Consider the following 26786-nt stretch of genomic DNA (forward strand, 5'->3'; position numbering starts at 1 on the left):
GTGAGATATGGTAAGGTCTGGGAGGTTGTATAAAAAGTGAGATATGGTAAGGCCTGGTAGGTTGTATAAAAAGTGAGATATGGTAAGGTCTGGTAGGTTTTATAAAAAGTGAGATGTGGTAAGGTCTGGTAGGTTGTATATAGTGAGATATGGTAAGGTCTGGTAGGATGTATAAAGTGAGATATGGTAAGGTCTGGTAGGTTGTATAAAACATGGGATATGGTAAGGTCTGGTAGGTTGTATAAAAAGTGAGATATGGTAAGGTCTGGTAGGATGTATAAAGTGAGATATGGTAAGGTCTGGAAGGTTGTATAAAAAGTGGGATATGGTAAGGTCTGGTAGGTTGTATAAAAAGTGAGATATGGTAAGGTCTGGTAGGATGTATAAAGTGAGATATGGTAAGGTCTGGTAGGTTGTATAAATAGTGAGATATGGTAAGGTCTGGAAGGTTGTATAAAAAGTGGGATATGGTAAGGTCTGGTAGGTTGTATAAAAAGTGAGATATGGTAAGGTCTGGTAGGATGTATAAAGTGAGATATGGTAAGGTCTGGTAGGATGTATAAAAAGTGAGATATGGTAAGGTCTGGTAGGATGTATAAAAAGTGAGATATGGTAAGGTCTGGTAGGTTGTATAAAAAGCGAGATATGGTAAGGTCTGGGAGGATGTATAAAAAGTGAGATATGGTAAGGTCTGGGAGGATGTATAAAAAGTGAGATATGGTAAGGTCTGGGAGGTTGTATAAAAAGTGAGATATGGTAAGGTCTGGTAGGTTGTATAAAAAGTGGGATATGGTAAGGTCTGGTAGGATGTATAAAAAGTGAGATATGGTAAGGTCTGGTAGGTTGTATAAAAAGTGAGATATGGTAAGGTCTGGTAGGTTGTATAAAGTGAGATATGGTAAGGTCTGGTAGGATGTATAAAAAGTGAGATATGGTAAGGTCTGGTAGGATGTATAAAAAGTGAGATATGGTAAGGTCTGGTAGGTTGTATAAAAAGCGAGATATGGTAAGGTCTGGGAGGATGTATAAAAAGTGAGATATGGTAAGGTCTGGGAGGATGTATAAAAAGTGAGATATGGTAAGGTCTGGGAGGTTGTATAAAAAGTGAGATATGGTAAGGTCTGGTAGGTTGTATAAAAAGTGGGATATGGTAAGGTCTGGTAGGATGTATAAAAAGTGAGATATGGTAAGGTCTGGTAGGTTGTATAAAAAGTGAGATATGGTAAGGTCTGGTAGGTTGTATAAAAAGTGAGATATGGTAAGGTCTGGTAGGTTGTATAAAACTTGGGATATGGTAAGGTCTGATAGGTTGTATAAAAAGTGAAATATGGTAAGGTCTGGGAGGTTGTATAAAAAGTGAGATATGGTAAGGCCTGGGAGGTTGTATAAAAAGTGAGATATGGTAAGGTCTGGGAGGTTGTATAAAAAGTGAGATATGGTAAGGCCTGGTAGGTTGTATAAAAAGTGAGATATGGTAAGGTCTGGTAGGTTGTATAAAAAGTGAGATGTGGTAAGGTCTGGTAGGTTGTATATAGTGAGATATGGTAAGGTCTGGTAGGATGTATAAAGTGAGATATGGTAAGGTCTGGTAGGTTGTATAAAACATGGGATATGGTAAGGTCTGGTAGGTTGTATAAAAAGTGAGATATGGTAAGGTCTGGTAGGATGTATAAAGTGAGATATGGTAAGGTCTGGAAGGTTGTATAAAAAGTGGGATATGGTAAGGTCTGGTAGGTTGTATAAAAAGTGAGATATGGTAAGGTCTGGTAGGATGTATAAAAAGTGAGATATGGTAAGGTCTGGTAGGATGTATAAAAAGTGAGATATGGTAAGGTCTGGTAGGATGTATAAAAAGTGAGATATGGTAAGGTCTGGTAGGTTGTATAAAAAGTGAGATATGGTAAGGCCTGGTAGGTTGTATAAAAAGTGAGATATGGTAAGGTCTGGTAGGTTGTATAAAAAGTGAGATGTGGTAAGGTCTGGTAGGTTGTATATAGTGAGATATGGTAGGGTCTGGTAGGATGTATAAAGTGAGATATGGTAAGGTCTGGTAGGTTGTATAAAACATGGGATATGGTAAGGTCTGGTAGGTTGTATAAAAAGTGGGATATGGTAAGGTCTGGTAGGTTGTATAAAAAGTGGGATATGGTAAGGTCTGGTAGGTTGTATAAAAAGTGAAATATGGTAAGGTCTGGGAGGTTGTATAAAAAGTGAGATATGGTAAGGTCTGGTAGGATGTATAAAAAGTGAGATATGGTAAGGTCTGGGAGGATGTATAAAAAGTGAGATATGGTAAGGTCTGGTAGGATGTATAAAAAGTGGGATATGGTAAGGTCTGGTAGGATGTATAAAAAGTGAGATATGTTAAGGTCTGGTAGGTTGTATAAAAAGCGAGATATGGTAAGGTCTGGGAGGATGTATAAAAAGTGAGATATGGTAAGGTCTGGGAGGATGTATAAAAAGTGGGATATGGTAAGGTCTGGTAGGATGTATAAAAAGTGAGATATGGTAAGGTCTGGTAGGTTGTATAAAAAGCGAGATATGGTAAGGTCTGGGAGGATGTATAAAAAGTGAGATATGGTAAGGTCTGGGAGGATGTATAAAAAGTGAGATATGGTAAGGTCTGGTAGGATGTATAAAAAGTGAGATATGGTAAGGTCTGGTAGGATGTATAAAAAGTGAGATATGGTAAGGTCTGGTAGGTTGTATAAATAGTGAGATATGGTAAGGTCTGGTAGGATGTATAAAAAGTGAGATATGGTAAGGTCTGGTAGGATGTATAAAAAGTGAGATCTGTGGTAGGATGTATAAAAAGTGAGACGGTAAGAGTTTAAGGTAAGGAGAGGATGAAGAAATTTTTTTAAAACACCAGTTACAAATCTATTGTGGCACACCTCACTACACACATACACTTCAGTTGTACTTCAAACAGTGAGAACAAGGGGATGTGGCTTTGATATGATTGAATAATGAGTTTATTCAGGCCACTGCAGATTTATGGTCTTCACATCAGATGCTTTATGAAGCCAATAATAACCGAACCGGATGCAGCCAGAAATTGACATCCACATTTGATTCAGAGTAGCAGGTCAATAATAGACTTTTCCATAGTGAACTTCTTACCCTGTTTTCAAAGCTCAGCTTTCACCACTCCAGTATGAAATGGAAAATCTCTTTTTAATGCAAAGCCATGGATCGATGAGTGATTTGATGAACGCAGCAGCGAGCGGGCGCTTCAAGGTCGTGGTGTGTTTCAGTACTCTCTCACCCCACCTCTCCCACTCACTTTACTGTGTGACAGCGTTATTTGAAAAGGCCTCCCATTTACTCAAATGTGGATGGCAATTTCTGGCTGCATCCGGTTCGGTTATTATTGGCTTCATAAAGCATCTGATGTGAAGACCATAAATCTGCAGTGGCCTGATTAAACTCCTTATTCAATCATATCAAAGCCACACCCCCTTGTTATCACGGTTTCAAATACAACTGAAGTGTGTGTGGACTGTGTGTTTGAGAGTGATTGACTATCTGTATGCAGTGTACTTCAACACCTGCAAAACTCACGACTGAAGTCAGCCGTTTCTCTGTCCTCGTTTCACCTATAAAGGAAAAGCATCGCCACTCAACCTTACAGCTCTCAGTGCTTCTCTAAACCAAGGCCTCAGCATAGACCACTACCCGGATAAGGCCTCAGCATAGACCACTACCCGGATAAGGCCTCAGCATAGACCACTACCCGGATAAGGCCTCAGCATAGACCACTACCCGGATAAGGCCTCAGCATAGACCACTACCCGGATAAGGCCTCAGCATAGACCACTACCCGGATAAGGCCTCAGCATAGACCACTACCCGGATAAGGCCTCAGCATAGACCACTACCCGGATAAGGCCTCAGCATAGACCACTACCCGGATAAGGCCTCAGCATAGACCACTACCCGGATAAGGCCTCAGCATAGACCACTACCCGGATAAGGCCTCAGCATAGACCACTACCCAGATTCAGAAAGCTTAGAGTGAGAGTGCTGATCTAAGATCTGTTTGCCTTTTACAGCACAATCATTAACATTACATGGTAATGGAGAGACCTGATCCTAGATCAGCACTAGCATCGGCATGTGAAATGGCCCCTGATAGAAGTGCTGGCAGCCAGGTGATACACACTCCCTAGAAGGCCCAGTACTGACAAAATATGACCACACAACATGTTGATACTCTGAAAGAGCTTTATTTAAAAGGATTTACAACAAACTGGCACCACTGTGTTTTAAGTTAAACAGCTTTCTTTTTCTTTCAGCGCAACTTTCCATTTTGTACATAAGATGCAGACACAAAAATGTGTTGCTCAGTCCATTCAAAAATTAAAATAAATGTATACACTAATATTATCTAAAAAAAAAAACATTTTAAAGGTTGTTGAATGTACTGAGATCAACATCCATCATAAAAGCAGAGAAGAAATAAAATTAGGTTACCTTTAGACCTGATCTAAGGTCAGTTGTTTCCCCCTCTAATACGTCAGGATAACATCTGTGGCTGGATAAACTGATCCTAGATCTGTACTAAAGTATAACTTCTACCTGGTGGTAACAACCAATTCAAGCCTTCCACCACTGAAACCTGTCCCAATACACACCCAAAATAAAAATGCTCACATCACCTGAGAAAAACATTTCAAAGCTTAGATTTTTTTTTTTTTGAATCATATCAAGTATAGAAATGGATTAACCTAAATCTTCAATCCCAAAAACCCTAGTCCCGCCAACAAATCTTATAGAAGGTGTGCATGACTAGAAACTGAATAAAACAACAAATCTTAAAACTACTATTCCGCCTGCGTTTTTGGGCTCAAACAATGTCCTTGAGGGGGTATTGAGGATAACATGGAAAACTTCTAAATCCTCCTGAAATACTTTTAAGCCGTATTAGCCTTCTTGGATTTTCCAAACCCTTTCATCTATGAAAGCCAGATAAATAATCCAACACAGAACACGCTACAAGGGTAGCTGAGCAACGATTCCCAAATCTATTGAAATTAATTACAGAACAGATATGCTGGCTGTCTTTCAGTACGAGTCAACATTCCTGACTGCAAAAGATGAACAGAACTTTGAACGAACTTTGCACCATTTGAACAATGTAGCTCACTTAATTTCTCCAAGATCAAAATCCACAGCTTTCATAGTTTCTACTCAATGCTTTTTTTGGCCAGACATAAAAAAGGCACACATATCTAAATGATTGGTTCTGTATACCAGGTTTTCCACATATCTAAATGATTGGTTCTGTATACCAGGTTTTCCACATATCTAAATGATTGGTTCTGTATACCAGGTTTTCCAAGGCCCAAATGAGTTGTTTTTCCTATTAAAATAGAGCCAGGGCAAAAATAGAACAAAACATGACCTACAGTGAGTCCTGATCCAAATGTTTGAGAACCACTGTTTTATGTGTAGTCAGATGGCAGTGTATGAGCCTAGTGGACATTGTCCTTGGTTAGGTAGGGCTATCCCGTGTCTGAACTACACCTATCCTGTTCTATTAGATTGAGTGGAAACCTTGTGGAGTACACTATTCCTTTCCTGTCTAAATAATGATGAATAATAAATCTAAACCTTATGACTCCTATGCCAGGTCCATTCTGTTAGACTTCATCTAAACCCTGAACGACACCATTTATTTCCTGTTAGATTGAATCTTGAGTCAGTTATTATTAGACTGGATGACGACCCCTCAAGACAACAGTTAGGTATCTGTGCCTGAACACCATGTCTTTCCTGCCTACATAATGAATCTGTAATAAAACTAAACCTGCTTTCTTTCTATTACTACACCGTGTCTGTTAGATTGAATAAACTGTTTCTTTCTGCTATATTCCAGGAGCCAGTTCAGTCGTTAGTTGCCATAGTGACATTTAACAGTGTTCTATAACCACTCTGTAATGGTGATCTAACTAGGATGTACATGTTAAGCTGTAACATTTAGGATTAATGCATGTTTCACATCTCGTCCTCCTTTTCTTTGCTACATTCATTCCTTCTCCGCCAATTGGAATAAGAATGATTACAAAACGGGATGTAGAGGAGGGGATAGAGAGAGAAGATAGGATGCAGAAGAGAGTATAGAGAGAGGAAGGAGAGGAGATGGTGGGGGGGTTAGGCAGTGGTGCCCACTCCTGCTACAGCTGGTGTGTGTTGTTGTGATGTTGGTGATGCTGTGCTGTTCAGGGCTTTTCCTCGGTGTCTCTGACCCCCTCTCCTCCTGCCTCCACCTCCTGACTTGGGCTGGAGGAGAACAGTCACAACAGAACAAGTGTTATTAAATGTTAAGCCACACAATTTACGACCACCTCTAACTTTTAGATATTTGACTTTTTAAAAGATTGAGAAGACAAATTCTCATTGAAAATTCTATTTATCTTGTTTTTTTATTACACAGCATTAGTTCAGGCCTAAACGTCATTTTAATGTTTTCATTCAAGTAAATAACCTTTAGTACTTTTAGAAGTCAAAGTTCAGGCTTGCACAGGAAAACACTCTTTAGTGTTGGGATAAATGGAAGTCATGGCAGTACTTCTTTAAGACAAATGGCACTGGTGTTTCCTTCCCTCGTTCCGTTTACCTGGTTCTCTTTGTTGCCGTCTTTACATAGCGTCTCCTCCTCCCCCACTGTCTGACGCAGACAGCCAACAAGACAGACGAGGGGGAGAGAGGAGAACGAAAGTGTGACGGGTGGGGGAAGTGTTGAGGGGACGGTGAGACAAGTTTAATGGACAGAGGTCAGGAAAGATGAAAGGAACGAGTGATGGGTCCGACGATAATGGAGGAGAGGAGTGAACGAAAGTGGGATGAGGAAAAGAGATAAGTGGAATGAAAATTGAGAGCGGAAGAGAGGGATATTGGCAGACGCGTGTGAGGGTCAAGGAAAGGGAGGACATTTTGAAAAGAGGGATTGTGAAAGACAGGGTGATGAACAATCATAAAAGCGCAGGATAAAGAAAGAGTGAAAGGAGATGGAGGGGCATCGGAAGAGAGATTAGCCAGCATATTGGAAAAGAGAAGAAAGCTGCTGGTACGACACACACATGCCAACCCTGTCCAACTTTTACAGTACCATACACGTGCGCCATATTTTACAGTACCATACACGCACGCGCCATATTTTACAGTACCATACGCCAAATTTCTGACCCACTGGAATTGTGCTATAATTAATTGTAAGTGAAATAATCTGTCTGTAAACAATTGTTGGAAAAATTACTTGTGTCATGCACAAAGTAGATGTCCTAACTGACTTGCCAAAACTATACTTTGTCAACAAGGTATTTGTGGAGTGGTTGAAAAACAAGATAATGACGCCAACCTAATTGTATGTAAACTTCTGACTTCAACTGTACGTCCAATGATGTACTAATCTCCATGTCCGTGGACACAAACTCCGTACATGTCTGTGTGGTGCAACTCGAGAATCGGGACGTTAGATTCACTCAGTGGATGTATTTTTATTTTTTTAAATAATAAATAAAATAGGCCCCATTCATTTCTGCGTACTATTAACTCGGATCTTGAACATGGACAGAGAATTGCATAGAAGGTACGCAAAATGCTGTATGTTGGCAGGTCTGTACACACACACACCATTCAGTCACTCAACACTAAAGACATAAAAGCATACAATGCAGCAGGGCAGAGAGTGTAACTTTCCACCTACTCTTCTAGTCATTATTTGACCTCTTACTCCAGGATGTTCTCTAAACCCTCCCTTAGAAATATTTTGTGTAGAACAGATGATTGTCTGGCATGTAGAATTGGGAATCATGTCAGCTCTACTCATTACATCTCTGTCCAAGACCCTCCCTCTACCTAAGACCCTCCCTCCTCCAGGTGTTCATTCTAAGCCTCTGCCTAAGACCCTCCCTCCTCCAGGTGTTCGTTCTAAGCCCCTCCCTCCTCCAGGTGTTCATTCTAAGCCTCTGCCTCTACCTAAGACCCTCCCTCCTCCAGGTGTTCGTTCTAAGCCTCTGCCTCCTCCAGGTGTCCGTTCTAAGCCCCTCCCTCCTCCAGGTGTTCATTCTAAGCCTCTGCCTCTACCTAAGACCCTCCCTCCTCCAGGTGTTCGTTCTAAGCCTCTGCCTCCTCCAGGTGTTCGTTCTAAGCCCCGCCCTCCTCCAGGTGTTCGTTCTAAGCCTCTGCCTCCTCCAGGTGTTCGTTCTAAGCCCCTCCCTCCTCCAGGTGTTCGTTCTAAGCCCCTCCCTCCTCCAGGTGTTCATTCTAAGCTTCTCCCTCCTCCAGGTGTTCGTTCTAAGCCTCTGCCTCCCGGTAGCTCAGCAGTAGCTGTCCTGTGTTGTGGCTGTACCCAAGTGTTCTAATCCCCTCCCTCCTCCAGGTGTTCGTTCTAAGACCCTCCCTCCTCCAGGTGTTCGTTCTAAGCCTCTGCCTCCTCCAGGTGTTCGTTCTAAGCCCCTCCCTCCTCCAGGTGTTCGTTCTAAGCCTCTGCCTCCTCCAGGTGTTCGTTCTAAGCCCCTCCCTCCTCCAGGTGTTCATTCTAAGCTCCTCCCTCCTCCAGGTGTTCGTTCTAAGCCTCTGCCTCCCGGTAGCTCAGCAGTAGCTGTCCTGTGTTGTGGCTGTACCCAAGTGTTCTAATCCCCTCCATGTCTAATGCTGCGTTCATAACCAAGTGGTAAGGCGTTAATTACCAGTTGTGAAGTCGTAAATACCAGTTGGATGCATTCACGTGCTTTGAACTCGTTGAGAAAAGCTGATTGGCTAATGGCCAACATATTAATAGATACATATTAATATATCTATTAATATCAATTACATATTAGATACATTTTTTATAAATACTGTTTTGTTGTTGCATTTAACTGCCAAAAATGCTGTTAGAGGTCATTTCCTTAGTAGGTGACAGAGGTCAGCATGTGGGAGATGTCAGAGCTCAGGGACGATAGATGAGTTTCCCACTAGTAATTACCAGTAGGAGGGGTGTTCAAGTGGATTCTTCCCAGTCGTATGTGGTAAATACCACCTTCCCACTTGGTTATGAACGCAGGGTAGTTCCTTCACCAGTTGTTCAGTCTAAGCCCCTCCCTACCCCGGTAGCTCACCGGTAGCTGTCCTGTGTTGGGGCTGTCGGGCCGCGGTGCGGATCCTGCCTCCTCATTGGCTGACGTGGTGCCCTTCTTAGTGGACTGCATCTTGGCCTGCTGTGCCTTGGTGACTGACTGGAGCAGCTGGAGAGACACGTATAGGTGGAGTGAGTTAGGAGGTAGTCTGGGACCCTTTAGAAAAAGGTAGAAGCCCTTCATAACCCATTATAACACTTGACCACACACACATGGCAACGCTGGTGAAGAGACAGTGAGTTACTGTAACATTGTGAAATGTTTCTCTAAGGGGGTTTAATGCTCCATGTCCTTTTATAAACTTATGACCATTCATAACCGTTTACAACTAGTTATAACCCCATACCTTGGTGATGGTGCCCACAGCCTTGGTCCGTCCCTCTCTGAACACCAGTCTCTGGTCTGTGTGGAGGTACTCAGGGGTCTTGATGAATCTGAAGTGGACTGAGGCCTTGTCCCCGGTACGTAGACAGTCTCTGTTCATGGTCAGAATGGTGGCTGTCTGTCTGATGCTGCCACAGTGCACTGAGGGAGAGAAAGTCAGAAAAATAACAATTGACATACCAGTGGCATAGCAACTGTGAACGTGTCGCTTTGTTCAATTTTGTGTGAGTGTAGGAGAGACAAAGACCTAATATGAATATGGCTGAAACGTTAATGCTAAATTGAGCATCGCCACCGTATACAAGCAATCATGAACACACCCAAACGTTTGAAAGCCGCTCACCCATAGCCTGGTATCGTGGTGATATGGTGGTGGGGTGGTGCAGGACCAGTATCTCAGCCATAAACTCCCAGGTAGCCTGAGGTGTTAGTCTGGGAGAGATCATCACCATCCCCTTCCTGATGGAGGAACGCTTGATCTGGAGGAGAAGAGGGAGGGAGGGGTGAAAAAGGGGCCGGGGGGAGAGGAGAGAGAAACATTAGGACAGACATTGTGTCAGAAATGTGCTGATTGAGGATGTTTTTTCCCAATGGGAGTCATCCATTGATGGATTATGGACAGAGAATTTTCTGAAGAAAAAAAATCTAACAAATTGTCCATCTTTTTACATATCATATGCAACTTATTCGAAAGTTGCTGACTTAAGCTGAAATTTTGACACACAAAAACAGACAATTTAAGAATGCATGTATGATTTCATCGGTGGTATTGTGTCTGTGTGGTTGTAGCCTTACAATCAGATGCATAAAAACACACCTTTTTGAGTGCGAAGGAGGCGGTCTGTCCCCCCCGGACCTCTTTGACAGGCATCCTCTTGCGGTGGATAGATTTGACAGCGATAGAGAGGAAACTGCCCAGGGGGTCTGGGCCGAGCAGCAGCGTGTCATTCAGTCGTATCAATCCACGTAACGTAGTGCCGGATACTACGGTGCCCACACCCTGAGGAGAGACAGGAGACGTCAATACAACACAGCTTGTTAAATGATTAGTGTGTGTGATGCTGATGGTTGTGTGTGTGGTGTGTACGAACCGGTACTGAGTAGGTGTCATCGATCTGGAACTCGGCAGGCTCATCTTCTTTATAGGAGGTTTTAGAAGACAGTAGGTTGAGGAACATCTTCAGAAGATCCATGTTCTCTCCTGTTACATTGGAGAGCTGGAAGATTGGACACATCCTAGGGAGACACACAGAGAGAGAGGGGAGGAGGGAGAAAAGAAAGGAAGAAAGACAGAGGGAAAGAGTGGAGTATTAAGGCGACATACATTACCCATAAATCAATTCAAATGTTATTGGTCACATACAAAAAATTAGCAGATGTTATTGCGGGTGTAGCGAAATGCTTGTGTTCCTAGCTTCCTCTAAGGTGCAGGGTTGAGTAACCATGTGGTAGCCAGCTTGTGACAGTGACTAAGTTCAGGGCAGGGCACTGGGTGGAGGACAGCTAGTGATGTCTATTTAACAGACTGATGGTCTTGAGATAGAAGCTGTTTTTCAGTCTCTCGGTCCCAGCTTTGATGCACCTGTACGGACCTCGCCTTCTGTATGGTAGCTGGGTGAACAGGCAGTGGCTCGGATGGTTGATGTCCTTGAAGATCTTTTTGGCCTCCCTGTGACATCGGGGGCTGTAGGTGTCCTGAGAGCAGGCAGTACTTCCCCGGTGATGCGTTGGGCAGACCGCACCACCCTATGGAGAGCTCTGCGGTTGCGGGCAGTGCAGCTGTGAGGTTCTTAGGGGACAAGCCAAATTTCTTCAGCCTCCTAAGGTTGAAGAGGCGCTGTTGCGCTGCCTTCACCACACTATCTAATGAGTAATATACAGTCCCTGAGCTCATCTACTTTATTGTCCAGGGACTGTAAATTAGCGAGTAATATACAGTCCCTGAGCTCATCTACTTTATTGTCCAAGGACTGAACATTAGCGAGTAATATACAGTCCCTGAGCTCACCTACTTTATTGTCCAGGGACTGTAAATTAGCGAGTAATATACAGTCCCTGAGCTCATCTACTTTATTGTCCAAGGACTGAACATTAGCGAGTAATATACAGTCCCTGAGCTCATCTACTTTATTGTCCAGGGACTGTAAATTAGCGAGTAATATACAGTCCCTGAGCTCATCTACTTTATTGTCCAAGGACTGAACATTAGCGAGTAATATACAGTCCCTGAGCTCACCTACTTTATTGTCCAGGGACTGAACATTAGCGAGTAATATACAGTCCCTGAGCTCACCTGCTTTATTGTCCAGGGACTGTAAATTAGCGAGTAATATACAGTCCCTGAGCTCATCTACTTTATTGTCCAAGGACTGAACATTAGCGAGTAATATACAGTCCCTGAGCTCACCTACTTTATTGTCCAAGGACTGAACATTAGCGAGTAATATACAGTCCCTGAGCTCATCTACTTTATTGTCCAGGGACTGTAAATTATCGAGTAATATACAGTCCCTGAGCTCATCTACTTTATTGTCCAGGGACTGTAAATTAGCGGGTAATATACAGTCCCTGAGCTCATCTACTTTATTGTCCAGGGACTGAACATTAGCGAGTAATATACAGTCCCTGAGCTCATCTACTTTATTGTCCAGGGACTGAACATTAGCGGGTAATATACTCTGAATCGGTGGATGGTGTGCACGCCTCCCGAGTCGGAATATAGAAGTCCACTCCAAACACCTCTTCTGCCCGGTGGTGTTTTGGAGCAGCCTCTGGGATGCCTTGGGGGTTGCAAACAAAGGATGCAGTTCAGAAAAGTCTTATTTCTGTTTGGGTCGCTGGTGAGTAACCGCCGCTCTGATATCCAAAAGTTATTTCTGTTTGGGTCGCTGGTGAGTAACCGCCGCTCTGATATCCAAAAGTTATTTCTGTTTGGGTCGCTGGTGAGTTACCGCCGCTCTGATATCCAAAAGTTATTTCTGTTTGGGTCGCTGGTGAGTTACCGCCGCTCTGATATCCAAAAGTTATTTCTGTTTGGGTCGCTGGTGAGTTACCGCCGCTCTGATATCCAGAAGTTATTTCTGTGTGTGTCGCTGGTGAGTTACCGCCGCTCTGATATCCAAAAGTTATTTCTGTGTGTGTCGCTGGTGAGTTACCGCCGCTCTGATATCCAAAAGTTATTTCTGTTTGGGTCGCTGGTGAGTTACCGCCGCTCTGATATCCAAAAGTTATTTCTGTTTGGGTCGCTGGTGAGTTACCGCCGCTCTGATATCCAAAAGTTATTTCTGTTTGGGTCGCTGGTGAGTTACCGCCGCTCTGATATCCAAAAGTTATTTCTGTTTGGGTCGCTGGTGAGTTACCGCCGCTCTGATATCCAAAAGTTATTTCTGTTTGGGTCGCTGGTGAGTTACCGCCGCTCTGATATCCAAAAGTTATTTCTGTTTGGGTCGCTGGTGAGTTACCGCCGCTCTGATATCCAAAAGTTATTTCTGTGTGTGTCGCTGGTGAGTTACCGCCGCTCTGATATCCAGAAGTTATTTCTGTTTGGGTCGCTGGTGAGTTACCGCCGCTCTGATATCCAAAAGTTATTTCTGTGTGTGTCGCTGGTGAGTTACCGCCGCTCTGATATCCAAAAGTTATTTCTGTTTGGGTCGCTGGTGAGTTACCGCCGCTCTGATATCCAAAAGTTATTTCTGTGTGTGTCGCTGGTGAGTTACCGCCGCTCTGATATCCAGAAGTTATTTCTGTGTGTGTCGCTGGTGAGTTACCGCCGCTCTGATATCCAAAAGTTATTTCTGTGTGTGTCGCTGGTGAGTTACCGCCGCTCTGATATCCAGAAGTTATTTCTGTGTGTGTCGCTGGTGAGTTACCGCCGCTCTGATATCCAAAAGTTATTTCTGTTTGGGTCGCTGGTGAGTTACCGCCGCTCTGATATCCAAAAGTTATTTCTGTTTGGGTCGCTGGTGAGTTACCGCCGCTCTGATATCCAAAAGTTATTTCTGTTTGGGTCGCTGGTGAGTTACCGCCGCTCTGATATCCAAAAGTTATTTCTGTTTGGGTCGCTGGTGAGTTACCGCCGCTCTGATATCCAAAAGTTATTTCTGTTTGGGTCGCTGGTGAGTTACCGCCGCTCTGATATCCAAAAGTTATTTCTGTTTGGGTCGCTGGTGAGTTACCGCCGCTCTGATATCCAAAAGTTATTTCTGTGTGTGTCGCTGGTGAGTTACCGCCGCTCTGATATCCAAAAGTTATTTCTGTTTGGGTCGCTGGTTAGTTACCGCCGCTCTGATATCCAAAAGTTATTTCTGTGTGTGTCGCTGGTGAGTTACCGCCGCTCTGATATCCAAAAGTTATTTCTGTTTGGGTCGCTGGTGAGTTACCGCCGCTCTGATATCCAAAAGTTATTTCTGTTTGGGTCGCTGGTGAGTTACCGCCGCTCTGATATCCAAAAGTTATTTCTGTTTGGGTCGCTGGTGAGTTACCGCCGCTCTGATATCCAAAAGTTTTTTCTGTGTGTGTCGCTGGTGAGTTACCGCCGCTCTGATATCCAAAAGTTATTTCTGTGTGTGTCGCTGGTGAGTTACCGCCGCTCTGATATCCAAAAGTTATTTCTGTGTGTGTCGCTGGTGAGTTACCGCCGCTATGTTATCCCAAAGTTTTCCGGCTGTATGTAATAATACAAAAAACGTTCTGGGCCAATAATGTAAGAAATAACACACACACACACACACACAAAAATACTGCAAATTTGCTTAGGAGCTAGAAGCAGAGCTACCATGCCTGTCGGCGCCATCTTACACACAAGGTGGCAAACTGTTCAGATGAAATGAGGCAAAGGACCAAAACCACCACAAGGAAACTGTTAATTCACTGGTATTTACCTCTCTGAGCTGAAGTTGGATGCAGTGACGATAACGTCATCTTTGTTTTGAACCAGTACAGGGATCTTTCTACATCCTGGGGACTTCAGTAACCTCTGTAACAGATGCAGTGTCTCTGGAAAATACACACACAATTATTAACACACATTGTGTGTGTTCAATTGTTAACCAAACAGACTAACGGGGAGGAACTAACTGGATTTTTCCAATGAAAAAAAAAAAGTGTTACTTTTCACTGTGATCATCATGTTTTAATGATTTGAACAGGGCCATGTTCCACAGTCCATCTCTCACCTGCTAGGATGTTGGCTGGACACATGTCGATCTTGGTGACCACTACAAAGACTGGTACATTCAGGGCTAGAGCCAAACCTAGATGCTCCTTGGTCATCCCTACAATACCTGCATTACTGCCCACCTAGAGAGAGAGAGAGGAAAGGAAGGAGAGAGAAAGAGGATGAGCAAAGTCACTGACACAGTAAATGTCTGTGGTGATAAGCAACTGACCATGTGTGAGCAAAAACACACCACCCCCGTCTCTCACCATGAGCATACAGAAGTCTGGTAGGTGTCCGGTCATTCCAAACACAGTGGTTTTCAGGTACTTCTCGTGGCCGGCCAGATCTATAAAGGTGATGACCTTAGAGGACCTCTCACAGATCTTCGTCCAGTCCAGACTGCCCCCGTGATTGTCTGGCTTATTCACCACCTAGGAGCAGTGAGAGGTTGGTTTACATCAGAGTGCTGGACAACACGCTAGGGTCAAAATGGACCAGACTCTAAGTCAGCTTTGTTTATGTTTTGAGTACTGCTGGTCCTGTCACTCTCCATCTCCTGCCTATGTCATCCCTATCTAACTTAAATGTCCTTAGTGACTCCTAAGTCAACCCCAAGTCACCTCCAAGTCATTATCTTACATGTCCCTCCTGGTCGAAGCCCAGGATGTCGTTCCCCACACTGCTGGTCCTGCCGCTCTCCATCTCGTGTTTGTGTCGGAAGAGTTTCTGCCTGGCGAATCCCCTGCCGTTGTCCAGCTCCCCGTGGGTCAACACCCCCAGCAGGGTGCTCTTACCAGCATCCACGTTACCCACCACCGCCACCCTGTATGGTAAGGGGAGAGTGAAGTTAGAGGACAGAGAGCTGTTACGTGCAACACCAAATGTTGCAGCACACTGATCATGAAAACAAAACCAACTTCTCCCTCTGAGAAGACCTAATAATACATTTGTCAATTTCTCTCTCTCTGCCTCTCTCCCCCCTCCCCGGCATCCCATTCTCCCTCTCTCGACGGATGAGGTAGTCTTGTACTCCCCCGCCCTCCTCACCGCACTTCCAGGAAGTCCTCCTCTCCGACCCGTCGGCGGATGAGGTAGTCTCGTACTTTCCCCCCTGCGTCGCTACGTTCTCTCAGCAGGATCATGTCTGCCTCTATCTGCTCACACAGGGATTGAACTGTGGCCACTGACGCCTCCATGTCCCCCTTGTCCAGACCATAGTCACCTCCGTCTGATCAAGGGGGGGTGGGGGGGGGAGAAGCGGGAGAGTGGATGTAAGGAGATAGAAAGCCACACACTAACCATACTGCCCAGTACTCTGAGAACACCCATGCTTGTGGCTTTACCCAGACATAAGGCTTTAATTACAATGTACTTGACTGCATTTCCAGTTTACATCAGTTAATGTAGCTATAGTAGTTCCAATAAAGTTTGGGCAAATTATAGGAACAATAGAGCAGAAGCTGAGAAGGTGGAGCCTTGTCGTTTTGCCACCTGACCATTAAAGGGTTAAATCAGGATAAACAAGTTAGCTAGTGTATCTCAGACTTAACTGGCTAAGGATGTTACATACACCGATAAACATTTGAATCGGGAACCGATGCTTAAGATACAAGTGCCTCACTCCACGGACCCCAGACCGATCCACATGTAGCATGCATCAGTCAGGAAAACCATTAAAAAAAAAAATTGGGCTTATAATACATTCTTTCTACCATCCAAAATACCTCTTATATTGTGACAACTGATGCACCCTCTCTTTCAGTGTTGAACTACATGTAAGTCCAACTCTGTTGAGAGTCATTGAACTACAAGTAATTTTGCATGCCAAATAACCCCAGGCAATACGAGTAGCCTAGTCAACCTGCACACTGTGCCCAGCTTTGGGGGTTGACACTAGCCTGACTGGTCCCAGATCTGTTAGTGTTTAAACAACTGACAAAAAGCACAACTGATCTGGGATATCAGGTCTGTGTTCTGTAAGGGGGTCACCGTAGATCTGGGTTCTTATTGGAGATGTTTACACATGAGCACCATGTGTTCTGTTGTGTGGTTTAGGTATATGGACCGACAATAAGGTAGAAAAGTAGGTTGTCCCTTCTCACCTGAGCCCACTCCCACAACATAAATGGTCTCCCCACATCCTTCATCCATCCTCTCTCGGAGTTGCCGTAGTAACGAGTCATACTGTTCTCCTGTGGGGCTGACCAGAGTCAGCTAGGAAAGAGAGAAAATGTATTTTTAGGTTCATTCACTGGTGTTACGCTTGTTTGATAATTGACAGAAACTTAAATACAGGTGTTTACAATAACATTTTATTGTAAACTGGACTTGGTGATGCATTTAAATTTACAACATAAATAAAACGGAACATTACAGTTCATGTCCAGTAGAGGACAGAATAACACTAACAAAACAAAGTAAGAACGGCCAGACAGACAGCATGCAAATATTGAAGCAATTAACTAGAAGCTAGGCCTGAGTCGTTTGTTGATGTTACAATGACGTAGCCTAGCTTCTGGCAAGCCTGACCAAGTTGTAAATGTGCACATGCATGGTGATTCATGCAATTATGAACATATTGATGTTTAATCCATACTTTCTTATTTGAAATAAATTACATTTGCAGGATAGATATAGGTTTCAGGCCGGATTGGTGTCAGTTTTGCCCCAGCTAACACACCTGACTCCAATAATCAACTAATAATGGTCTTCAGTTTAGAATGCAATTAGTTTAAATCAGCTGTGTTTGCTAGGGATGGGGGAAAAGTGTGACACCAAATCAGGCCCCGAGGACTGGAGTTGTCCAGGCCTAAATCTGGTCAAATCATCTTTGGTTGTTTCGCCAACTGTAGTGTCTACACAGAGTGGCACATATATACGTGTCATTCATTCACCATTGCATGTTTTGGTGGGTACTGGTCACTCGAAAAGATACGTGTCCGGTCATACTTGAACCAAATGAAATGCTATTATAAAAGTGTCACTTTCATAAAAATAGCAACATATTTTTGTTAAAGCTGATGTAAAATTGAAATCCACGAATACATATGCCATGTAGCTAGCTTTAGCGGAGTCGAGAGCAGGGCCTACCTTGCTAGTAAAGTCTAAATGATCCCCGGACTCGCCGTTAACATTCTCTCCGTCTTCGAAGCACTCTCCCCCTGAAAGGTCATCCCCACAGTCCGGTGCGAATATAGAAACTGGTACTACGGATTCCTCTTTCGGTAATGTCCCCGGGCTTAGCCCTGGCTCTATTGCTGCCAACGACGCCATCTCCCCAAACCTTCAGAAAAAAAGTAATTCAATTGCAAACTGCTAGCATAACATAGCTAAGCTAACGTTAGCTCACAAACCAAGCTTGCTACTGACACCAACATATTATGATGCAATGTATGCAACAATTTAGTACAGCAACTGCTTACGGTTTAAATTAGGCTAAAACGTCCCTTACTTAGCAATTCAAGTTGTATTAGTAATGTTATGTAAACATATACATTCATCATACCAGAAGTAGTAGTGTACATACAAGGTTTGCTTAGGTAGCCTATTTTGTGTGGCCCGCCCCTATATTAAATACAGAAACAGGATTGGCTACAGTACTCAAAGCTCCACCCTCCTACCCTAGGTTCTTGAACGTTGACAGGTGTTTCAACACAGAATGGAATTATTTCACAGAAACAGAAAATCAATACATTTTTCTCTTAGAGTTTCTCTTTCAATGTGTCATTTGCAAACATAATATAGTGTGTGCAGGATCATAGAAAAGCCTTGCAGCAAATATTTGTATAACATATTAAAATACTGTACGTAAGTAATGTATGTAGTAACTATATTTACCACTAGATCGCAGTTTCATTGGTCAAAATACAGTGGATGGACACCTACATTGTCTGTACTAGAAAGTATCAAATGAATTACTAAAATGTCCAGTATTGTTGTGTAAGACTCAGAAACACCCTACTACAGGCTGAAAGGGAGAAGAATAAAATGAGAAAGAATGAAAAAAGAAAGGGTAAGAAATCAAATAGATAAAGAACCTCCACCTTGTTGAGAAATATGTCCCAGATGGCACCATATTCCCTACATAGTGCACTACTTTTGACCAGAGCGCAAAGGGCCCTGATAAATAACAAATATGTACACTATATAGAGAATATGGTGCCATTTGGTACATTCTCTGGCAAATCACTCCAAATATATTTGACTTTCTTCCAGTGGAGGCTGCTAAGGGGAGGGTGGCTCATGTTAATGGCTGGAGTAATGGCTGGAATGGTTTCCATGTGGTTGATACCATTCCATTGACTCCATTCCAGCCATTACTATGAGCCGTCCTCCCCTCAGTAGCCTTCACTGCTTCCTTCTATTGCTTGGTTAGAAATGTAGCCTACTGATATTCTTGGCCCTGATTGGTCACCACTTTTACAACTCAATCTCTTATTGGCTAGTACACAATTCTAAACCCTGCCCTTTCTACAATACCAGACTGTAAAATGAAAACTTAATCACTTTTCAGGCTTTTTCTGCTGAGATTTCATTGAGAAGTCCGCCAAGATGGTATGTATGACTGTAATTCATTCAGAACTATTATTTTATCAACTGTCTCTGCTTTCAAACTATCTACACACTACAGCATGTCAGATACATTGTTAAAACACCTCCCTTTCAAAGGCAAATCAATACAAGGTAGAGGGACAGTTAGCTGGTAAAGTTTGTGTGCAGCTCCTGAAACTGATGTTTTGCTTTGATACTCTGTTATCATGATTATTATTGTCACAGTACACATAACCTTGGGACAACTGGCATTTAATATGAGTCTGGGATTAAAAGACTTTCATTGCCAATATTATTTATTCTACTACAGTGACAGTCCATCAAATCCATATGTGGTTCTTTGTGGTCTTTTGCACTAGTGTTCCTTATCTTGATGTACTTTGAATTATTGTGAGTAGTTAGAGTCTGGTGATTAGTTGGATTCAGGGTTGTAAAAAGTAAGAGGATGACACCTGTATATTCTACAGCCTTTAGATCAGGGCTCTCCAACCCTGTTCCTGGAGAGATACCCTCCTGTAGGTTTTCACTCCAACCCTGTTCCTGGAGAGATACCCTCCTGTAGGTTTTCACTCCAACCCTGTTCCTGGAGAGCTACCCTCCTGTAGGTTTTCACTCCAACCCTGTTCCTGGAGAGATACCCTCCTGTAGGTTTTCACTCCAACCCTGTTCCTGGAGAGATTACCCTCCTGTAGGTTTTCACTCCAACCCTGTTCCTGGAGAGATACCCTCCTGTAGGTTTTCACTCCAACCCTGTTCCTGGAGAGCTACCCTCCTGTAGGTTTCCACTCCAACCCTGTTCCTGGAGAGCTACCCTCCTGTAGGTTTTCACTCCAACCCTGTTCCTGGAGAGATACCCTCCTGTAGGTTTTCACCCCAACCCTGTTCCTGGAGAGATACCCTCCTGTAGGTTTCCACTCCAATCCCAGTTGTAACGTACCTGATTCAGCTTATAAACCAGCTAATTATTAGAATCAGGTGCACTAGATAAGGGTTGTAGATGGTAGGATACCCAATAGTTCAGCAGTCTAGAAATATTCTGTGTCACAATATAAATGTGGCTAACTTTGTTGCTTTGAACCACAAGAAATGTACAACGTCAATGGATTCTATCCCCAGTGAATTACAGAGGTTTTGAGAATTCACTGGAGACTCCACCTGTTTGATGATTAATGTAATTGATCTGAGATACAGAGACAGGTGGTGCAGTGTTCCAAGGTGCGGCCCAGGTATAGGGTCTAACTACTATATCTTCTACGTGACTAATACCATGTGATACCAGGGACATTGACCCACTGATATAGAGGACACAATGACTACCATTTATTAGATCCAACCAATGATTGTTTAAAGGGAGGTCTTATGTGAATCTCAATAGCATCATTGACGATGCAGTGTCGCACGCACGCAGCACACACACACACACACACACACACACACACACACACACACACACACACACACACACACACACACACACACACACACACACACACACACACACACACACACACACACACACACACACACACATACCACAGATTGTGGTACAGACAGAGGGTGTGGTAGGGTCTTACCTCGTCTTTGAATCACCAGTTTCATCCTCTATTGTTTTTTGTCTCAGTGTTGTAAACCATTTATGACTTTACTGTCTCCTTGTGACCACTTCCTGACCATCTCAACGGTCAAACAGCATTCAAACAACGTTTAGTTCCTGTTTTCCTGCTTTTATGACCCTGTGTTCGGTATTTTATGACTGATCCCAGATATGATTGTGCAAACATGGCGTGACAGTGACCATAGGAGTCGTCTAGTACAAACAGATCTGGGACACGGATATGGTTTTATTACCCGTGGGTGTTTCACTCACTACCCCAATAAGGTTGATCATTAACACTGAACCAGATAACCTGACCGTAGGTTCTGTTACCGTGGTTCCACGTGCACCACAGACGGGCTGATATGAATCTGTAAAGCACAGGTGGCTGGTGGCATCTTAATTGGGGTGGACGGGCTTATAGTAATGACTGGAGCTGAATGCATGGAGTGGTATGGAACTCATCATGGGTTTCCACGTGTTTGATACTTTTCCATTCACTCCATTCCAGCCGTAATGATGAGATGTCCTCCCCTCAGCAGCCTCCTGAGCTGTAAAGTTTATGCGGCAGTACACGCCACAGTTATGGATAACAACGTTTACAAAAGCACAAAGGTCATACAAAGTTCATACTGATGTCATTGACACTTAAGGATGATTCACTAAAGGTTCATAGCTCCATCGTCATGTCAACTCCATCGTCATGTCAACTCCATCGTCATGTCAACTCCATCGTCATGTCAACTCCATCGTCATGTCAACTCCATCGTCATGTCAACTGGGCCTAGATGAACATTATACCTGTTATGGGAACCAAACCCTGCAGACCAAAGAGTTTTATTTTCACCACTTCTCATTTACTCTGTCTTTGCTATTTGTACTGTTCATTTGGCAAGGTAACTGTTTTCTATGAGCTCAGTGCAGTAAGACGCTTATTACTGTGTATTTATCCCATTTGTTAACCCCTTAGTTGTCTAATTTCTCCTATCTCCTTCCTAGACGTTCCGTGTGGAGAACATGTCCTTCAAGCAGGGTCAAGAGATGACGTTCACAGGGAAGACCAAGTCTGGAGCCTCTAAGTAAGATCCTGACACTTCACCTTTCAACCCAAACCCAACACAGTGTTTCCCCTAGCATTAGTCCTAGAGACACTCCTGGTGCCTCACCCACTGCTCACTCCCAAGATTTAGCAGAACCCTGACACTCTTGGTTTGAATGGAATGTTTTGGTGCTTGTAGCTGATTGTACTGTTGGTGTATTTCACAGCCCACCAACAAGAAGTGTATATGGGAAACACTGCAAACAGTGCACGTACAAGTCACTATTGGTTTCAACTATTGCTTTCAACTATTGGTTTCAACTATTTGCTTCAACTATTGGTTTCAACTATTGTTTCCGGTGTTTGTAGCCCTGGATGTCACATTGGGGGCCTTTGCAGCCCACAATATACATACAAGAAGGTTGTCACGGTTATTGACATGGTTTCATTTCAATATGGCTAAGGAAAAACAAACCACGAGCATAGAGAACTTATTGTGTTACATTTTTGGGGCTGAATTATCATATCTCATTTCCTGTTTCATTTTATCTCCCCCCATCTCTCTCTCTTTCTCTCTTTCTCTCGCTCTCTCTAAATCTCCCCCCTCCTCCATCTCTACCCCCCCGTAGTTTCTCCATCAACATTGGCCACGACAGTGACAACTACGCCCTCCACTTCAACCCTCGTTTTAGCCACGGACACATCGTGTGTAACTCTCTGTCTGGAGGAAGCTGGGGAGACGAACTCCAGGAAGGCCACTTCCCCTTCCAGGATGGAGAGCAGTTCAAGGTGTGTGTGTGTGTGTGTGTGTGTGTGTGTGTGTGTGTGTGTGTGTGTGTGTGTGTGTGTGTGTGTGTGTGTGTGTGTGTGTGTGTGTGTGTGTGTGTGTGTGTGTGTGTGTGTGTGTGAGATAAGGTAATAATCACCAGTTTAACATTTGGTCATAGGTCAGTCTGGTCACACAGTCTGTTGACTCTAACTGCAACATATAATATGTAACAGTTATGGAGTCCACAGTTAGTCTACACCAGTGATTATAACTGCATCTATTGTATAAGTAAATCTGATAGAGGAGATACACGTTTTATAGTTTAGTAATCTCAATGGCTCACTAGGAAACCAGTGTAAGCCCGCCTAACTGTTGAATTGAATCATTACAAATAAGTCATTAACCAGGAGCCATTCAAATAAAGTCTACAGAAATGAAGCAGTAGATCATTATAAGAATTCCAGCCTCCCATGTGCCTGACTGCTACGGACTGCAGACTACAAGACACATGGCTGGTAAATGAGATTCTAAACATCTCTCTCTCTCTCTCATCCCTCCATCCAGCTGGTCCTCAACTTCACCAATGAGCAGTTCTACATCAAGCTGCCAGACGGTCACATGATGGACTTCCCCAATCGCCTTGGTGACTGCAAGTACAACCACATCATGGTTGACGGAGATGTCAAGGTCATCAGCTTCAAGGTCAAATAGAGGTTGACCTTTAACCTCTGACAGTTGTCTAAATCCTTTGAAACTATACCTGTGAATTTATTTATACCAACTCAGAGCTCGTATTGTGTACATTGTGTAGTGAGAGGAAAACCCACTAGGTGGCGCCACTGCCAAACGCACTTCTACCTGAAACCTGTGGAGAGAACATTCCAGATGTGTTAATAAAACCACTGTGAAAGCAAACAATGTTTTCAATATCTTTATGTGGCCTTTGTATCATCTTTGAATGCTTTTGGTGTGTCCTTAACGAGAGCCCAAATCTTTATTTCCTTACTCACTAGTGTTCGGATGCACCTGCAATAACATCTGCAAATCTGTGTACGCAACCAATAAACTTAGATTTATTTGATTTAGTGTATTCTCTTTTTCTCTTTCCCTCTCTCTCTCTCTCTCTCTTGCTCAACCCCCCCCATACTCGTATAGCGGTCAGTCATGACATCATCAGAGCGAGACACATTACTGTTTATTAGACTGTAGCCTGAGTGTTAATCCTCTTCTGCACACACACACACACACACACACACACACACACACACACACACACACACACACACACACACACACACACACACACACACACACACACACACACACACACACACACACACACACACACACACACACACACACACACACACACTAGTGTAGCCTGGGTGTTAACCATGGTCTCCCACCATAAAATAATTGACTGTGAACTCACTTATACAGTCTATTGTCACTGTCTGTCTGTCTCCTGTCTGTCTGTTTGCATGCCTCCTGTCTGTCTGTCTGGTGCCTGTCTGTCTGCCTCCTGTCTGTCTGTCTGTCTGTCTGTCTGTCTGTCTGTCTGTCTGTCTTCTGCCTGTCTGCCTCCTGCCTGTATGTCTGTTTGCCTGCCTCCTGTCTGTCTGTCTGTCTGTCTCGTGCCTGTCTGTCTGCCTCCTGTCTGTCTGTTTGTCTGTCTGTCTGTCTGAATTTTAGTATCTTTTTACCAGTAGTATTGGTTGATACCAATTCATACCAATCTGTCTCTTAACGACAGATGTTAATCAATGCTGAGTCATGACTAAGGCTGAGCAACAAGCTATCAAGGGTGGCTGGCAGCCTAGAGGTTAGTGCGTAGGGCCAGTAACCAAAAAGTTGCTAGTTCTAATCCCAGAGCCGACAAGGTGAAAAATCTGTTGATGTGGCCGTGAGCAAGGCACTTAACCCTAGTTGCTCCAGGGTTGTCGTTGATCATTGGCTGTGACCTCCCTCTCTGATAGGTGTCTCTCTGAGTGTCTCAGGGGGAGTTGGGTAAAAAAACACATATACAATTCACACATGTGTATAGGACCATTATGTGCAATAGGACAAATATAATTCAGTTAACAGAGGACCAGCTTTTGATTAGATATTGATTGACATAAACTGGACTCAAGTAACTAACTTTCAGTTAAAGTAATTTAGTAAAGAACTGTCAATTAATATCAAGCAACTCAAGTTATTCAGACCAAATGGTTTGTATACAGTTGAAGTCGGAAGTTTACATACACCTTAGCCAAATACATTTAAACTCAGTTTTTCACAATTCCTTTAACATTTAATCCTAGTAAATATTCCCCGTTTTAGGTCAGTTAGGATCACCACGTTATTTTAAGAATGTGAAATGTCAGAATAATAGTAGAGAGAATTATTTATTTCAGCTTTAATTTCTTTCATCACATTCCCAGTGGGTCAGAAGTTTACATACACTCAATTAGTATGTGGTAGCATTGCCTTTATATTGTTTAAAACTTGGGTCAAACATTTCAAGTAGCCTTCCACAAGCTTTCCACAATAAGCTGGGTAAATTATGGCCCATTCCTCCTGAGCTCCAGAGCTGGTGTAACGGAGTCAGATTTGTAGGCCTCCTTGCTCGCACACGCTTTTTCAGTTCTGCCCACAATTCTTCTATAGGATTGAGGTCAGGGCTTTCTGATGGCCACTCCAATACCTTGACTTTGTTGTCCTTAAGCAGTTTTGCCACAACTTTGGAAGTATTTTTGGGGTCATTGTCCATTTGGAAGACCCATTTGCGACCAAGCTTTAACTTCCTGACTGAGGTCTTGAGATGTTGCTTCAATATATCCACATAATTGTTCTACCTCATGATGCCATCTATTTTGTGAAGTGCACCAGGCCCTCCTGCAGCAAAGCACCCCCACAACATGATGCTGCCACCGCCGTGCTTCACGGTTGGGACGGTGTTCCTCAGCTTGCAAGCCTCCCCCTTTTTCCTCCAAACAGTTCTATTTTTGTTTCATCAGACCAGAGGACATTTCTCCAAAAAATACGATCTTTGTCCCCATGGTGGTTTTTGAGCAGTGGCTTCTTCCTTGCTGAGCGGCCTTTCAGGTTATGTCGATATAGGACTCGTTTTACTGTGGATATAGAAACTTTTGTACCTGTTTCCTCCACCATCTTCACAAGTTCCTTTGCTATTGTTCTGGGATTGATTTACACTTTTCTCACCAAAGTACGTTCATGTCTAGGAGACAGAACGTGTCTCCTTCCTGAGCGGTATGACGGCTGCGTGGTCCCATGGTGTTTATACTTGCGTACTATTGTTTGTACAGATGAAGTTGGTACCTTCAGTTTGGAAATTGCTTTGGAAATTGCTCCCAAGGATGAACCAGACTTGTGGAGGTCTACATTTTTTCCCCTGAGGTCTTGTCTGATTTCTTTTGATTTTCCCATGATGTCAAGCAATGAGGTACTGAGTTTGAAGGTAGGCCTTGAAATACATCCACAGGTACACCTCCAATTGACTCAAATGATGTCAATTAGCCTATCAGAAGCTTCTAAAGCCATGACGTAATTTTCTGGAATTTTCCAAGCTGTTTAAAGGCACAGTCAACTTAGTGTATGTAAACTTCTGACCCACTGGAATTGTGATGCAGTGAATTATAAGTGAAATAATCTGTCTGTAAACAATTTTTGGAAAAATTATTTGTGTCATGCACAAAGTAGATGTCCTAACCGACTTGCCAAAACTATAGTTTGTTAACAAGAAATTTGTGGAGTGGTTGAAAAACGAGTTTTAATGACTCCAACCTAAGTGTATGTAAACTTCTGACTTCAACTGTAATCTGTATCCAAGCAGGCCAGTCTGTGTTGTGGTTCTGTAGGTCCTGTTAGTATTAACATAAATCAACTCAAGTTATTCAGACCAAATGGCTCATATAATCTGTGTCCAGTCTGTGTTGTGGTTCTGTAGGTCCTGTTAGTCTATTTTGGCAGGATGAATAACGCTAGACATTCCTGAGAGACAATTTACAGGACAACACGAAGAGACCTGCCTCAAGGCTTTGGAATGTTGCATGGTGGGACCACATTTCCTGGTGAGAGGCGGCGGTCTGGAGAGTGTGTGTGTGGGGGGGAAGGTAGGGGTAGGTGTGGGGTGTAGGGTTAGGTGTGTGTGTGTGTGGGGGGGG

At 43.4% G+C, this 26786-nt stretch overlaps 2 protein-coding genes across 8 annotated transcripts; one reads left to right on the forward strand and one right to left on the reverse strand.

Moving 5' to 3' along the window:
• Positions 1-4209: 4209 nt before the first annotated feature.
• Positions 4210-18272, reverse strand: gtpbp1l (GTP binding protein 1, like). 7 transcript variants are annotated; one of them, XM_071389597.1, is made up of 15 exons: positions 18173-18272; positions 17758-17950; positions 16770-16881; positions 15715-15895; positions 15307-15490; positions 14934-15098; positions 14684-14807; positions 14390-14504; positions 10601-10745; positions 10327-10509; positions 9853-9988; positions 9472-9650; positions 9108-9233; positions 6623-6673; positions 6007-6285 (listed from the first exon to the last, which is right to left on the reverse strand). In XM_071389597.1, exons 2-15 carry the CDS (start codon positions 17938-17940, stop codon positions 6157-6159), a joined length of 2013 nt encoding a protein of 670 aa, XP_071245698.1. In that variant the 5' UTR covers positions 17941-17950; positions 18173-18272; the 3' UTR covers positions 6007-6156. The 7 variants fall into 7 exon arrangements, with proteins under 7 accessions (XP_071245702.1, XP_071245703.1, XP_071245698.1 ...); XM_071389600.1 differs by having other exon boundaries at positions 18194-18252; XM_071389598.1 differs by having other exon boundaries at positions 18090-18209.
• Positions 18273-19137: 865 nt separating this feature from the next.
• Positions 19138-23701, forward strand: lgals2b (lectin, galactoside-binding, soluble, 2b). Its single transcript, XM_071389604.1, has 4 exons — positions 19138-19221; positions 21812-21891; positions 22481-22640; positions 23185-23701. The coding sequence occupies exons 1-4, from the start codon at positions 19219-19221 to the stop codon at positions 23329-23331; spliced, it is 390 nt and encodes a 129-aa protein (XP_071245705.1). The 5' UTR covers positions 19138-19218; the 3' UTR covers positions 23332-23701.
• The last annotated feature ends 3085 nt before the right edge of the window (positions 23702-26786 follow it).

This window comes from Salvelinus alpinus, chromosome 2, assembly GCF_045679555.1.
Source record: "Salvelinus alpinus chromosome 2, SLU_Salpinus.1, whole genome shotgun sequence".
In the NCBI taxonomy this organism is placed as follows: Eukaryota; Metazoa; Chordata; class Actinopteri; order Salmoniformes; family Salmonidae; genus Salvelinus; species Salvelinus alpinus.